Below are 14,744 nucleotides of genomic sequence, written 5' to 3' on the forward strand. Positions count from 1 at the left end.
AGGCTGCTGAGCGACAGACCCCCGTTACATCTGCAGAGAATAAAGATCATGTTTTCTTCACTATCTCACAGGTCCCTTCTACGCCAACCCAATAAAACAAACGGAACGAGAATGCATTTTTTTGTAATGCACAATTTCATTCATGCAGGTGGACAATCTGAGAATTGCAAGACTACTTTTTCAGCACAGCTCCAGTGAATAGAACTTTACGTGGTGTGAGTGACGTGGCCTAGCTGCATGCGCGCCTTGCAATGCACATCACACATCTCAATCGGGACTGGGGGCCGCCGGGCACGGCACGCCGGGGGCGCGGCGTGGGAAAGTGTGCAGTGTTTGGAGCCGAACAGCATGCACAGTGGGTAGGGTGCGCGGCGGACGTCAGTCAGGCTGTGTGGGAAAAGGGGGGACCGAGAGGCAGGGATTTCGGCCCGGTGCAGGCGCCCGCCAGGCTGCGATCCCGCGCTGACCGCTAGGTGGCAGCCGCAGCCAGCGATTCCGACACCCTGCGCAGGGACACTCCCGTACACGCATTCATCTCCCCAACAACAAAACCAGAACTTACTTTTGTAGTATTCCTAATTATCGGAGCACCCACGCTCTTTGAAGAGGCTGGCAGGAAAAAAAAAACAAAAAAAACGAGGGAGGTGAAGACCTTCCAGGGGGAAGGAATGCCCGTTTACAATGTGAGCCCTGTGCCCGGCCGAGCCCCTGCCGTCCAGCATCGTAATTAAAACCCACACGACATACACACGTGTGTACGTGTGCAATACGGGAGCAGAGATATGAGCGCAGCCAGCTGTGCTCACGGACGCGGAAACCGAGACGGGATTTAGCAACACATGTAATTTGGGAACAAAAGAAGGGATACAAAATAAGACACTTATGTAAAAATGGGGGATAAAGGTTATAATCACTTTTCATCCCTCTTAGCCCCATCAAAATGGTCCATGGTCGGTGCGGAAAATAACGCATTCGAGAGAATGTGGAGGGAAGGGGGGGGTGCGGGGGGGGGCGCTTCCCATCACCTGTCACCCACCTCCGCCAGGTCAGTGAGAGTTCCTGTCCCCGCAACCCCTCGCCCACCGCAGCCGCGTGCCACTGTGGGTACCGAGGAGGCAGAGGAAGAGAGGAGAGCGGAGCAGGGGAGAGGGAAGGGGCGGGAGGGAGGGAGGGAGGAGAAGGTTGGTGGGGGGTGGGGGGGTGAGAAAGTGCATCAGCCAATGGGGCGCGGGAGGCTTGCCCGCCCGGGCCTCCCCTGCGATGCCGGGCTCTGGCCAGTCAGTCGCCTTTGATTGTGCGCCGCCGGCGGCCCCTCTCTCTCCCGCTCCCCCTCTCTTGGCTCCCTGACACGGGGCTCCATATAAGGCAGCGATCTCCATAGAAACGTGTCAGTCTCAATAGTGGTGTCAAAGTTCAGTATATAGCGCGCGGTGGAGGCGGCGGCGGCGCGCGGAGCCCCCAGCACCGGCACCGGCAGCAGCAGCAGCGGCGGCGGCGGCAGCAGCACCACCACGGCCGACTCGCGGGGCGCCCCGGCCCCCCTTCTCCGCTCCCCCGCCTTCGTCTCGATCTCGCTGGAGAGGTGACACCACAAGGGCGCTGCAGCCTCGCATTGTTGGGCTTTGCTGGTGTGCACATTTTTTTTTTGTTTTTGTTTTTTGAGGGTGGGGGCGGGTGGGGGGGAGGGAGGAGGGGAGCCGTGCAAAAGGGGCAACAATGTGGCTGCTTTCAGAGAGGACTTTTATTTAAAAGACTGAAAAAGAATGAGGCGAATGCAGAGACAATCGGAGGTCCGCGGGTTATTGTTCCGCCGCCGGCGCTGAAGGAGCGCGAGGGTTTCACTGCACGACGCCGCACTTTGGATCTTGCCGAATGCACGCACCTCTGCCCCGGGCACCGTGAGCTGGGCCCCCCCACCCCCTGCCACCAGGCTGATCTCTTTTCCATGTGAACCAGAAGAAGGAAAAAAAAAGCAAGCGAAAGGCAAGGGGCAGAGAGCGCTGCGTGCTGCCGACGCAGCTGCATGGCTGCCTGCGGGCTGCCCTGGACCTGGCCCCCGGACACCCGCAGGCCCTGAGCGGGGACCTCCGGTGAGCGCCCAGCCTCCCTGCCCGCCCCCCGGGGGCCTCCAGCCCCGCAGCTCCCACCCCTCCAGACAGCAGGACGGCCGAGCCCGCGGCCCCGGCCCGAGGCCCTGGCCGCCGCCCGCCCCCCCTGGGCCCGAGATATGGCCATGGTAGTCAGCAGCTGGAGAGACCCGCAGGAGGACGTGGCCCCGAACCCGGGCACGCAGCCGGCGCGGGGGGAGCCGGGCGCCCCGCACACGCCGCAGACGCCGGGCCAGCCGGGCGGCGCGCCCTCCACGCCGGGGGCGCTGGGCGGCACGGCCGAGAAGCAGCAGGGCTCGGGCGGGCAGCAGCAGCACATCGAGTGCGTGGTGTGCGGGGACAAGTCCAGCGGCAAGCACTACGGCCAGTTCACCTGCGAGGGCTGCAAAAGTTTCTTCAAGAGGAGCGTCCGCCGGAACCTGACCTACACGTGCCGGGCCAACCGCAACTGCCCCATCGACCAGCACCACCGCAACCAGTGCCAGTACTGCCGCCTCAAGAAGTGCCTGAAGGTGGGCATGCGGCGAGAAGGTGAATGTTTCTTCTATTGCATTCCGCGTCTGCCTGCGCGTGCACATGCCCGGGGAGCTCGTGTGTGACTGAGTCTTCATGCTGTGTGTGCCCCAGGGCCGGATTTGCACGCGCGTTTTCCCAGGGGCAAATCCCCCCTGGAAAAAAAGCTTTGCGAATCAGGCCCGTTGCGTGTTAACGACTGTTTTTCTGTGCCTCCGCCACTTTGTGTGTGCATCTATTCCGTGGTGTGTGTGTGCATCTGTGGTGTGCATCTGGCCATGTCCTTGAGTGTGTGGGGGAGACTGCGATGTTGTGGGGCGCCCGTGCGTTTGTGTATGCCTCTGCCAGTTTGTGGGTGCATCTATTCTGTGGTGTGTGCATCTGTGGTATGCATCTGACCATGTCCGTGCGTGTGTGGGAGAGACTGTGATGTTGTGGTGAGCTTGTGTGTTTGTGTGTGCCTGTGCCAATTTGTGGGTGCATCTATTCCGTGGTGTGTGTGCAACTGTGGTATGCATCTGGGAATGTCCGTGCCTGTGTGTGGGAGACCGAGGTGTTGTGGGGCGCCCGTGCGTTTGTGTATGCCTCTGCCAGTTTCTGGGTGCATCTATTCTGTGGTGTGTGCATCTGTGGTATGCATCTGGGCATGACCGTGCGCATGTGCGGAGACTGTGGTGTTGTGGTGCGCCCGTGTGTGTTTGTGGGCCTCTTCCAGTTTGTGTGTGCATCTATTCCGTGGTGTGTGTGCATCTGTGGTATGCATCTGGGCAAGTCGGCACGTGTGTGGGGGACACTGCGGTGTTGTGGTGCGCCCGTGTGTTTTTGTGTGCCTCTGCCAGTTTGTGGGTGCATCTATTCTGTGGTGTGCGCATCTGTGGTACGCCTCTGGGCATGTCCGTGCATGTATGGGGGAGACTGTGGTGTTGTGTGGCGCCCGTGTGTTTTTCTGTGCCTCTGCCAGTTTGTGGGTGCATCTATTCTGTGGTGTGTGCATCTGTGGTATGCATTGGGCATGTTCGTGCGTATGTGGGGGAGACTGCGGTGTTGTGGTGCGCCCGTGTGTTTTTCATCGCCTCGTGAGGTCTCGTGTGCATGGTTACGGTCCACATTTATACACGGTGCATGTGGGATATTTCGAACTGACAGCGCCACCCCTTTCTGCCGTTTCATAATCTGAATATCAGTCGTGACGGCTGGGCTGTCCCGTCGTGGCGGCGAGCAGTGGCCGTGGCAAGGCCATTTGGGCCACGCCGAGCTTCCCCGCACCGCCAACCTGCTGGGAGCCACCCCAGCTGCAAACAGCCCCCTAAATTCCGCGCAGAGCCCCCCTTAGAATGGCAGAATAAGAGCCAGGCCGTGAATGGCAGCGCCGTGTGTAAGCGGCGCCGTCGCCACGGCAGGCAGGCCCCCGAAGCACGGCCTTGCTTTTCTCCCCACGAAGCATCGCCATCACACGGGGCATTTTTTATTGCCAGACCCCTATTTTTTTCTCACACAAATTGGCCACCCAGTTGACACCGCGGCCCGCTTCCAGCGCGCCACTCTCCCTTCTTCGTAGGGCAGCCTCGCGCTATTTGTGTCCGCTTTTTTTTATTAGAAAAAAGCACAATGTCGAATAAATGGAGCTACAGAAGGTCAGTTTCTTCGTGTAGTATTGGTGAAATTATTCGTGGGAAAAAAATGTACGTTATTTATTCCGTGCCGTGTGTGGGTGGCGTGTCACTGTGCGTGAAATCTTTCCACACGGGGCCCACCAGCCCTTTTCACAAAGCACGGCAGACCGGGCGGGTTCGTCGCCCTTAATTCTGTGGGCCTAGCCTGCAAGAGTCCTCAATATCAGGCCTTCCTGCTTGCAGTGGCACCTTGTTTATTGTGGGTTCTTCTCGGCAAAACTTAGAGCCGTGTAGTCAAGAAACACTACCCTGAGCGCTGCCGAACTCCCCGCTGGAGGCGAGGCGGCAAACGCGCAGTCACCACCAAAGCAAGGCGGAGGGCGAGAAATAGCAGAAAAATGGCAACTGCTCTGAAATATTCCGCCCTGCGTCGCCCCGAGCCCAGCTAGTTGCCTCTGCTCGCAAACCAGCTAGAATTGTTGGCAGCGCTGAGGCAAAACACGCAGCGCACACGCTCACGCGCGCGCACACACACACACATAAAAAAAAACTTTGGTCAGCTTTTGGAACTCGGAGCCTGCTTACGTTTTGCATCGAGCTGGGTTAATGAATCCAGTGTTTCTGCAGTTGCAACCTTGTGCATGCAGGGTGCAAATCTGTGTGCAGGCGTCTGCCGCTGCCAGCCCCAGAACAGGCCACTCTTTCCCTGCCACCCACTTTCACTCATGTTTACCTACAGTAAGTCCGCCTACATTTTTTTCCATTTCTCCTTTTTTCTCTTCTTTTCTTGCATTTCTTTTTATTCCCCAGGTTCTGGGGAGCAGAGCCCCAGACTTGATTGCAGAGTGCGGTGTGTGTGTGTGTGTGTGTGTGTATCGGCTCTCTCCGGAGGCGGGTTCTGTGTGCGGCGGGATTGAGATGTAAGCATCCTTGAGTGCCTGGCCGGGGCCGCCTTCGCTGCTGGGGTGGGGGCAGTCGCGTGTGTGCGGGCGCTGAGATGGGGTCTTTTGCCTGCATTTCCGCCTTCATGTTGGATGCTGTTGGTATGTCTTTCACGGGCACGGGGAAGCATTTTCTGGCATTTATGAAGGGCCCTGGCTCCGCACGCAATATACTGCATTTTCCCTTATTCTGGGCCTACATACAAAAAATATTTCTTTTACTGCGAGCGTGGGACAGAGAAGGCTGGCGGGGGGCTTATTCTTTTCTTTGCACTATATATGCACATGTCTGTTTTTGGAGCCTGGGCGAATAGCAGCATGCCTTTCTTTGGGGGGTGGCGGGGGCCGGGACTGTCGCTGTGGCATTGTCAGCCCTGGTTGCACATTTCCTCTCCCTTCTCTTTCTTTTTGTCAGCGGTTCAGCGAGGAAGAATGCCGCCGACCCAGCCGAACCCAGGCCAGTACGCGCTGACCAACGGCGACCCGCTGAACGGCCACTGCTACCTGTCGGGCTACATCTCGCTGCTGCTGCGCGCCGAGCCCTACCCCACGTCGCGCTACGGCAGCCAGTGCATGCAGCCCAACAACATCATGGGCATCGAGAACATCTGCGAGCTGGCGGCGCGCCTGCTCTTCAGCGCCGTGGAGTGGGCCCGCAACATCCCCTTCTTCCCGGACCTGCAGATCACCGACCAGGTGGCCCTGCTGCGGCTCACCTGGAGCGAGCTCTTCGTGCTGAACGCCGCCCAGTGCGCCATGCCGCTGCACGTGGCGCCGCTGCTGGCCGCCGCCGGCCTGCACGCCTCGCCCATGTCCGCCGACCGCGTGGTGGCCTTCATGGACCACATCCGCATCTTCCAGGAGCAGGTGGAGAAGCTCAAGGCCCTGCACGTCGACTCCGCCGAGTACAGCTGCCTCAAGGCCATCGTGCTCTTCACCTCAGGTGAGCGGGGGCGGGGGGCGGCGGTGCCGTGTGTGTGCGTGTGTGTGTGTCTGTGTGTGCGTGGGTGGCGTGCCGTGCTGGGCTGCTGCGGTGCTCCGCAGAGGTGCGAGGTCAGGGTGCATGGTTCACGGCCTCGGCCTCACTGACAGACAGGGGCAGCGTCTCCTATTCTCTTGGCCGTGTCAGGGGGCAGGGTAAATAGGAGGTGGGGTCAAAGGTTGGAGGTAGGGGTTGAAATAACCACACATCTGAAGAGGGGTGACTGAGGTGGTTCTGGCGCTCAGGGCAGGGCTATCCCGTAGGCAAGCATCGGGCACCACCAGACAGCCTCGGGTCTCCTGGCCGCTGGGCGAGCTTGGGGTCCTCCTGCCCTTGCCCGGGGGCTCCTTGCGTGCTCCTCGGGCAGCCTGGCCACTGCTCCCACGAGGGTGTTGCAGCACACACCGTGTTTCGCTCACCCTGCACCCGACACCGTGCCATATTTGCGCGGGGCGTTTTTTCGGCAAAGAATGGGCGCAGAGACGGCTGAAATAAATCCCCTTTGTTGCTGCCTGAGCAGATCTCGCCCGTCTTTGCAGACACACGCGCGTATCTTTTAAAAAGCACCTTGCAGGGCACGGCTGCTGAAGAATCCCAACCCCCGTGCACGGGCCCGGCGTGCCTGTGTAACAGATTGCATGCTGTTACTGTTGGCGGCGCCGGTGGCAGCACGCGTGTCAACAAAGCGCGCTATAATGGACGGCCCCGCTTATCGAGGAAGGTAGCGGCGCCGCGCGCCCCCTAAGCAGGCCTCCCCTCGCCGCTCACACCCGCAGCACGTTTTATCAGCCCGCCGAGCGAAGGAGACACACGCAAAGAGCCTCTTGCCAAATAAACAAAGCGCAATAAAGCAGACGCTCTCTTTTTATCGCATCTTCCCCCATAACTCAGCCACAGTGGCGACGCATAACGAGCCAACGTAAATCTAAATTGAAATTAGGCGGAGTCAAAATAAAAATAAAATGCATTCTTAAACAAAGAGTGAGCACGTCGGGCTGCCTCGGCCACCCCCTCACGCTGCACCGGGAGAGGGGTGTTTACATTGCATTAAATGGCTGCTACGTTTGCACAGCACTGTAAAGTAGCACGAGCGCTATTAATATCGATTTGACCATGGGATAATTTATTAGGGCGGCAGCGCATGGTTGGTGTGCGGGAGGTGGCCTCCGTGCACTAGAGTCCGCGGATCTGGGCCGGCTATGGGGCCTTGCACCCCGGGATAACGCCCATGCCAGGGACTGCCGCATGGCCGCCCCGAGGTCGGTGTTCGCATTTACATCACCTTGTCTCATGAGGAACTGGGCAGAAACGGTGCCCCGGCCCAAAACAGCAGTGGCCACGCGTTTGGCAAAGCTTTTCTCGAAGTGTGTAAACAAGGCCTGTTGAGGGGCACGCAGCCGACGAGGCTCCTGCTCCAGTGGAAGGGCTTTCTGTAGAAAATCTACCCACCCCCCCTCCGAAAAAGTCTCCTGTATATTTTCTTGAGAGCGTCGCTGTCATGGCACGGGAATCCTGGGTGTCACATGTATGGGACGGTTCTGTCACTAGGGGGTTGCGCCCCGTGCCCACCCCCAGCGCACACACACCTACATCTTCCTAAACTAGATATGGTGGGGGGGGGGGCTAAAGGTTCACATCAAGAGATGGAGCAGCCACTTGCATGGCCACTATCTCTGACTGGTACTGAGATTTAAAGACCGGTATAACGTGGGCATGGGCGGCCGTGTGTCTGCACCCTCATCTATCCGCCCGTCTATCTCTGTCTCATTGCACAGCTATTTGCCTAGCCACGTTTCTATCTAGCTGCCGGTCTGCCTTTCTATCCATGCATCAACTGCCTGCGTGCCCACCCTGTGTCTGTGGCTGAGTATCTATCTCCCTATCTATCGATCTCCCCATGCGTCTCTCAGTCTAGCCATCCAACTATTCGTCTGGCTGTGTTTCTGCCTAGCTGTCTATTTATCCTTTTATCTATATTCATATATCTATCCATTCATCTATTTTATTTCTGTCTATGTTTCTGCCTAGCTGTCTATTTATCATTTTGTTTCTATTACTCTATCTGTCTATCTATCCATATATGTTTCTGTCTGCGTTTCTGCAGAGCTGTCTATTTATCCCTTTTATCTCTATTAATCTATCCATCCATCTTTGTTTCTGTCTGTTTCTGCCTAGCTTTATATGTATCATTCTGTCTATTTATCTATCCATCTTTTCTTCTTTCCCTCGCTGTGCATTTTTTTGTCTCTGTCTATCCATCTATTTTTCTTTTTTTGTTTTTGCCTGGCTGTCTATGTATCTGTTTGTTTTTATGTATCGTTCCATCCATCAATCTTTCTGTCTGTTTCTGCCAAGCTGTTTATTTATCATGTTGTATCCATCTATCCACCAGTTTGTCTGTCTGTGTTTCTGCCTAGCTGTCTATTTATCATTTTGTCCATGTCTATTAATCTACCTATCCATCCGTTTTTCTGCCTGTCTTTCTTCCTTCCTGGCTGTCTATTTGTTCTTTTGTATCTATCCATCCATCCATCAGTATTTCTGCCTGTGTTTCTGCCTGGCTGTCTATTTGTTCTTTTGCATCTATCCATACCTCCATCAGTTTTTCTGCCTGTGTTTCTGCCTCTCTATTTATTCTTTTTTTTATCTATCCATCCATCCATCAGTTTTTCTGCCTGGCTGTCTATTCTTTTTTTATCTATCCATCCATCAGTTTTTCTGCCTGTGTTTCTGCCTGGCTGTCTACTTGTTCTTTTGTATCTATCCATCCATTCATCAGTTTGTCTGCCTGTGTTTCTGCCTGGCTGACTATTTCTTTTTTCGCATCTATCCATCCAACCATCAGTTTTTCTGCCTGTTTCTGCCTGGCTGTCTATTTGTTATTTTGCATCTATCCATCCAACCATCAGTTTTTCTGCCTGTTTCTGCCTGGCTGTCTATTTGTTATTTTGCATCTATCCATCCATCCATCAGTTTGTCTGCCTGTCTTTCTTCCTGGCTTTCTATTGTTCTTTTGCATCTATCCATCCATTCATCAGTTTTTCTGCCCGTGTTTCTGCCTGGCTGTCTATTCTTTTTTATCTATCCATCCATCCATCCATCCATATTTTTTTCTGCCTGTGTTTCTGCCTGGCTGTCTATTTGTTCTTTTGTATCTATCCATCCATTCATCAGTTTTTCTGCCTGTGTTTCTGTCTGTCTATTCTTTTTTTATCTATCCATCCATCCATCTTTTTTTCTGCCTGTGTTTCTGCCTGTCTATTCTTTTTTATCTATCCATCCATCCATCATTGTTTCTGCCCGTGTTTCTGCCTGCCTGTCTATTTGTTATTTTGCATCTATCCATCCAACCACACAGTTTTTCTGCCTGTGTTTCTGTCTGGCTGTCTATTTCTTCTTTCGTATCTATCCATCCATGCATCCGTTTTTCTGCCTGTGTTTCTGCCTGGCTGTCTATTTCTTCTTTCGTATCTATCCATCCACCCATCAGTTTTTCTGCCTGTGTTTCTGCCTGGCTGTCTCTTTGTTCTTTTGCATCTATCCATTCATGCATGCAGCCGTTTTTCTGGCTGTGTTTCTGCCTGGCTGTCTATTTGTTCTTTTGCATCTATCCATCCATGCATGCAGCCGTTTTTCTGCCTGTGTTTCTGCCTGGCTGTCTATTTGTTCTTTTGCATCTATCCATCCATCCATCCGTTTTTCTGCCTGTGTTTCTGCCTGGCTGTCTATTTGTTCTTTTGCATCTATCCATCCATGCATGCATCCGTTTTTCTGCCTGTGTTTCTGCCTGGCTGTCTATTTGTTCTTTTGCATCTATCCATCCATCCATCAGTTTTTCTGCCTGTGTTTCTGCCTGGCTGTCTATTTGTTCTTTTGCATCTATCCATCCATGCATGCAGCCGTTTTTCTGCCTGTGTTTCTGCCTGGCCTTCTATTTGTTCTTTTGCATCTATCCATCCATCCATCCGTTTTTCTGCCTGTGTTTCTGCCTGGCTGTCTATTTGTTCTTTTGCATCTATCCATCCATGCATGCATCCGTTTTTCTGCCTGTGTTTCTGCCTGGCTGTCTATTTGTTCTTTTGCATCTATCCATCCATGCATGCATCCGTTTTTCTGCCTGTGTTTCTGCCTGGCTGTCTATTTGTTCTTTTGCATCCATCCAGCCATCCATCAGTTTTTCTGCCTGTGTTCCTCTCTGCCTATCTATAAATCCACTATGTGTCTGTCTGTGTCTCTATCCACCTGCCTCTGTTGGACAGAGCGTGCACACCGCTTCTGCTGGCTGGCACTGGGATTACACCTCGAAGCGGGGACATGTTGGGGCGAGGATCCCCCGCCCCTCTTGCAGTCGTGCATGCAGTCATGCATGTGTATTTGTGGGGTGTAAATATTTCCTAAAGAGCTTTTAAGAGAAAGGTAAATATGTCACTGATTAATACAACGCCGCCACACCACGAAGCTCTCCCAATAATATCGCAAAAATTAATAACAATAACGTTCGGAAACTTAGAATACTGTAAAGCTTGCCCCCGGTCACTGGCACAGTAAGATAGCGTGTGCGCAGTCAATTTGCCATGAATCGAGGACTTGTTTTTCCGCCTTTCGCCGCCGCATCATCGTGTTTCCTGGCAACGGCGACTTTGCGAGGAAGGGGGCAGGTTAGCGAACGTGCTGCTCACTTTGCTGTCACAGAGTGTGAGCTTGCAAACAGGTGACAGGTATAGCGTGCCTGACAAACAGTGCCCCGGCCTGCAGGGGCGGAGCTCCACTCCCTGTCCAAGCACGCAGCTGCAACCCCCCTGGCCCCTTGTTCGCTCGCCGAAGTGCCACGCCTGATATGTACTGGAAGACTAAAGTGCGTATACATCACATGTGTACTTTATAAGTAAGCTGCGAGTTCAGCGGAGGGGCGTCACCTTCGCGGCGTGTTTGTGTCCCTCCCTCTCTCACACACACACCGTCTCGGATCCTGTACGGGGCCTCGGCGGAGGGGTGTCACATGTGCAGCGTGTGCCTGTGCACGAGTCCCGTGCCGAGCTTACAAGGGCCCTCGGTGGAGGAGTTGTGCTTGCAAAATCTTATCGGAGATCCGTCCTGCAGGGCCGGCCCTTGACACCTCCCGCAATGCAGCGCCGGTGGGTTAGTTGTACGCCTTCGAGGCGCTGGCATCCGAGCGGGCTTCGAGAGCGCCTTTTAATCCACTTTCTTAATCTCGGGGCCTCGTGCGCGTTTAAACGCCCGAGTGCCTGTCTCCCCGCACTCTCAGCATGTCGTTTACTCCCCTCGGATGAGAGACATTTCAAAATCAACACATTAAAATGCCGGCAGAAAATGCATAAATAAATTCATGTACATGTATATATATTGAATTCCTTTCAGGTCCTTAATTCAGATATTTGTTGGGGGGTGCGGGGGGGGTCACACACGTGTGCCTTATTTTGTCCAGATGTCACGGAGCTGACCTGTTTTGTATAATATATTTCTCCCAATGGGAGGCCTAGGTTTCACATGTACTATGAACAAGGACACCCAGGACGGCGCGTGACATGCCCAGGCCCCTGGGGGGCCCCACGGGTGCACACTAAAGGCAGGGTCGCTGCCGCGCTCAGACTCCCATCCCCACCCGCACGCACCTCTCGCCATTTGCTCTCCCGGCTGCATTATTTATACGCCAGAAATGTGTCTATTAGCGCGAGCAGCAAATGCACGCCTTGCCGGGGACGGGTGGCGGGGGTACCCAGAAAGAATCCCCCATAGAAGGGCGAGGGGCCCTCCCCCCGTACCCCACCGGCTCCGAGCGGTCTCGGGTGGAGGTGCAGCACCGCGGGTTTAGGAAGCAGGCCAGGGCGAGGGGTAGCGGCCCTCCACCGCCACATCTAGAAAATGTCACCCGTCGCAAGAGGAAATACTTCAGCCTGTCGGGAACGCGGCGCTCTCACAGACGAGCTCGGCCTGTATGCAGCCCGGGAGAGGGAGGCTGCCAACACGGCCCCTCTGCGCACGCTGAAGGGGGCGTCCACCCTGTGGGGAGAACACGACAAGGGGGGGGGAGGGAGGGAGGAAGGAAGGAAGGAAGGAAGGAAGGAAGGAAGGAAGGAAGGAAGGAAGGAAGGAAGGAAGGAAGGAAGGAAGGAAGGAAGGAAGGAAGGAAGGAAGGAAGGAAGGAAGGAAGGAAGGAAGGAAGGAAGGAAGGAAGGAAGGAAGGAAGGAAGGAAGGAAGGAAGGAAGGAAGGAAGGAAGGAAGGAAGGAAGGAAGGAAGGAAGGAAGGAAGGAAGGAAGGAAGGAAGGAAGGAAGGAAGGGAGGGAGGGAGGGAGGGAGGGAGGGAGGGAGGGAGGGAGGGAGGGAGGGAGGGAGGGAGGGAGGGAGGGAGGGAGGGAGAAGCAAGGGGGTGGGGAGAAGGAAGGGGGAGGGAGGGAGGGGGGTGGAAAGGTGAAAATGCGGTTGTCGGTCGATGAGAAGGAAGGGGGGTGACAGAGATGTAGAGAAGAAGGGAGAGAAAAAAGAGAACGAAGGAGGGACGGTCAGGCGGTACAGGATGTTGAACAAAGACACCCAGGGATTGGTGTGGGGGTTAACACCGGAGTTCGTGCATGGCTGGTGGATGCATGTCCGAGTGAATGAATGCTTTGATGAAGTCCTCTGGCCCAATGTACCTAATTGCACGTTGCACTGTGTCTCCGCTGCTACTCTGCATACTAACGGCTTGCCCCTCTGCTTGTCTCCCTTCCTGTGCTCGTGTGGCCCCCGGGCAGACGCTTGCGGCCTGTCAGACGCCGCCCACATCGAGAGCCTGCAGGAGAAGTCCCAGTGCGCGCTGGAGGAGTACGTGCGCAGCCAGTACCCCAACCAACCGAGCCGCTTCGGCAAACTGCTGCTGCGGCTGCCCTCTCTGCGCACCGTGTCCTCGTCCGTCATCGAGCAGCTCTTCTTTGTGCGCCTCGTAGGTAAGACCCCCATCGAGACACTAATCCGGGACATGCTGCTGTCCGGCAGCAGCTTCAACTGGCCCTACATGTCCATCCAGTGCTCCTAGAGGCGGCTAAGACACTCTGGAGGGGTCGCCCCCTGGGCCCCCACGGACATGTGCGAAGGACAGGGGCCCGGAGTGCACGGAGTCCGCGGACTTTGGATTTTGCCGGCGCCTGCGCATTGGACTCCCGTGGATAAACTGTGGAGTGCTCGGGTTATGCATTGTACAAAGAGAACTCCCAGCCCCAGCCCCGTGTAGAAAAGCAAGACAAACAGACACACTTATTCCATGGACATTCTGATTCATTTTGTAAAATAGTAGTCTTTATTTTCATTTTTTGTAAAAAACAAAAACGAAAACAAATTTAAGACATCGTTCCGCGCATCAAAAGAACAATGAAGCGAGATTTAGGGGGGAGATAACATTTTCCGAATAATTATTAAAAATGAAGTTGTCCTGTGTCTACGTATCTATTATCTGTTTTGTATTTTTTTCTGGTTCCAAACCAGGTTTTCTTGTGACTCTATACTAATCATTTTTGATATAACCATTTGCTTCTTATAATGAGTGCAGATATATGTTGTCCACGCTATGTTCTTCAAGAATTAAAATTGAAGTGGAAATTTAAACAAAAATAAAAAAGAATTTAGCAAAAAAAAAAAGAGTTGTGTTGCCTGCGGCACCTCGCAGGGGGTCCATAGAATGGTACTCGCGCTGCTGCAGCGCCCATGCGAGTGCAGGGGGCTTCCCGCGGGCACTGCAGGGCTGGGTAATGCCCACACACAGGGATCACGGTCGAGCCTGAGCTTCACTGTGACATGCATTTCATATATTATTGCTCAGCGCCTGTTATGCTCCACACGGGGGCTCGCAAATAGGAGTGTCTATGTGTGTGCGCGCAAAGATGTTTTACAATGTTCCTAGGATTCTAGCTCTGCATTTCTCACTCTCACTCTCTCTCTCTCTCTATGCGCTCGATTCAGTGGGTTTTTTAATGGTTCAAAGTGACTTTGCACACTGAACCAAGCCCTGATTCATGGAACTGTGCAAAGTGTATTTTTGCAGTGCAAAGTCATGTTGCACTGCAAAAATACACTTTGCACAGTTCCATGAATCACGGTTTATGTCAGCAGTGCAAAGTTACTTTGAGCCGTGCAAAAAATAAAAAATTCCATGAATCGGGGGGATATATATAATATATATATATGTATGTATGTATGTATGTATGTATGTATGTATATATATATATATATATATATATATATATATATATATATATATATATATACATACATATATATTCACTCACACACACATTTGCAAGAAATCAAGGATGGCATATATATCTACATATTATAGAGGAATCTGCCTAGTTCTATATTATATATATATATAGAGAGATTTACATATATTAATCAAATGTGTCTCAGAAGGTCCGTGTTATGGATACGTGCATATTTGTGTTTAGAAACGGCGGCGTAGCTGGGTGTAGATAGTTGTGTGTTGTGTTGACTCGCGGCAGTGCTGTGAAGGCGTGCATTCTTAGCTGCTGGGGGCCAAACGGCCTAGAGTCGAAGCCCTGTGCGATGCCCCTCCGGGCCTGTATGGCTGGCAG

General features: G+C 53.9%; 1 protein-coding gene across 4 annotated transcripts; it reads left to right on the top strand.

Moving 5' to 3' along the window:
- The first annotated feature begins 1,676 nt into the window (after positions 1-1,676).
- Positions 1,677-13,598, top strand: NR2F1 (nuclear receptor subfamily 2 group F member 1). Of its 4 annotated transcripts, none has more exons than XM_069627627.1 (3): positions 1,677-2,639; positions 5,591-6,118; positions 12,912-13,598. In XM_069627627.1, the coding sequence occupies exons 1-3, from the start codon at positions 2,228-2,230 to the stop codon at positions 13,190-13,192; spliced, it is 1,221 nt and encodes a 406-aa protein (XP_069483728.1). In that variant the 5' UTR covers positions 1,677-2,227; the 3' UTR covers positions 13,193-13,598. The 4 variants fall into 4 exon arrangements, with proteins under 4 accessions (XP_069483728.1, XP_069483729.1, XP_069483731.1 ...); XM_069627628.1 differs by lacking the exon at positions 1,677-2,639 and adding an exon at positions 2,688-4,972; XM_069627630.1 differs by lacking the exon at positions 1,677-2,639 and adding an exon at positions 4,999-5,154.
- The last annotated feature ends 1,146 nt before the right edge of the window (positions 13,599-14,744 follow it).

This window comes from Ambystoma mexicanum, chromosome 6p, assembly GCF_040938575.1.
Source record: "Ambystoma mexicanum isolate Mex_15411 chromosome 6p, UKY_AmexF1_1, whole genome shotgun sequence".
Taxonomy (NCBI): domain Eukaryota; kingdom Metazoa; phylum Chordata; class Amphibia; order Caudata; family Ambystomatidae; genus Ambystoma; species Ambystoma mexicanum.

Excerpts from the sequence above, each read along its gene's own strand:
- NR2F1 (XM_069627627.1), top strand. The coding sequence starts at position 2,228 with ATGGCCATGGTAGTCAGCAGCTGGAGAGACCCGCAGGAGGACGTGGCC. Across the intron at positions 2,640-5,590 it reads GGTGGGCATGCGGCGAGAAG|CGGTTCAGCGAGGAAGAATG; the intron begins GTGAATGTTTCT and ends TCTTTTTGTCAG. Across the intron at positions 6,119-12,911 it reads CATCGTGCTCTTCACCTCAG|ACGCTTGCGGCCTGTCAGAC; the intron begins GTGAGCGGGGGC and ends GCCCCCGGGCAG.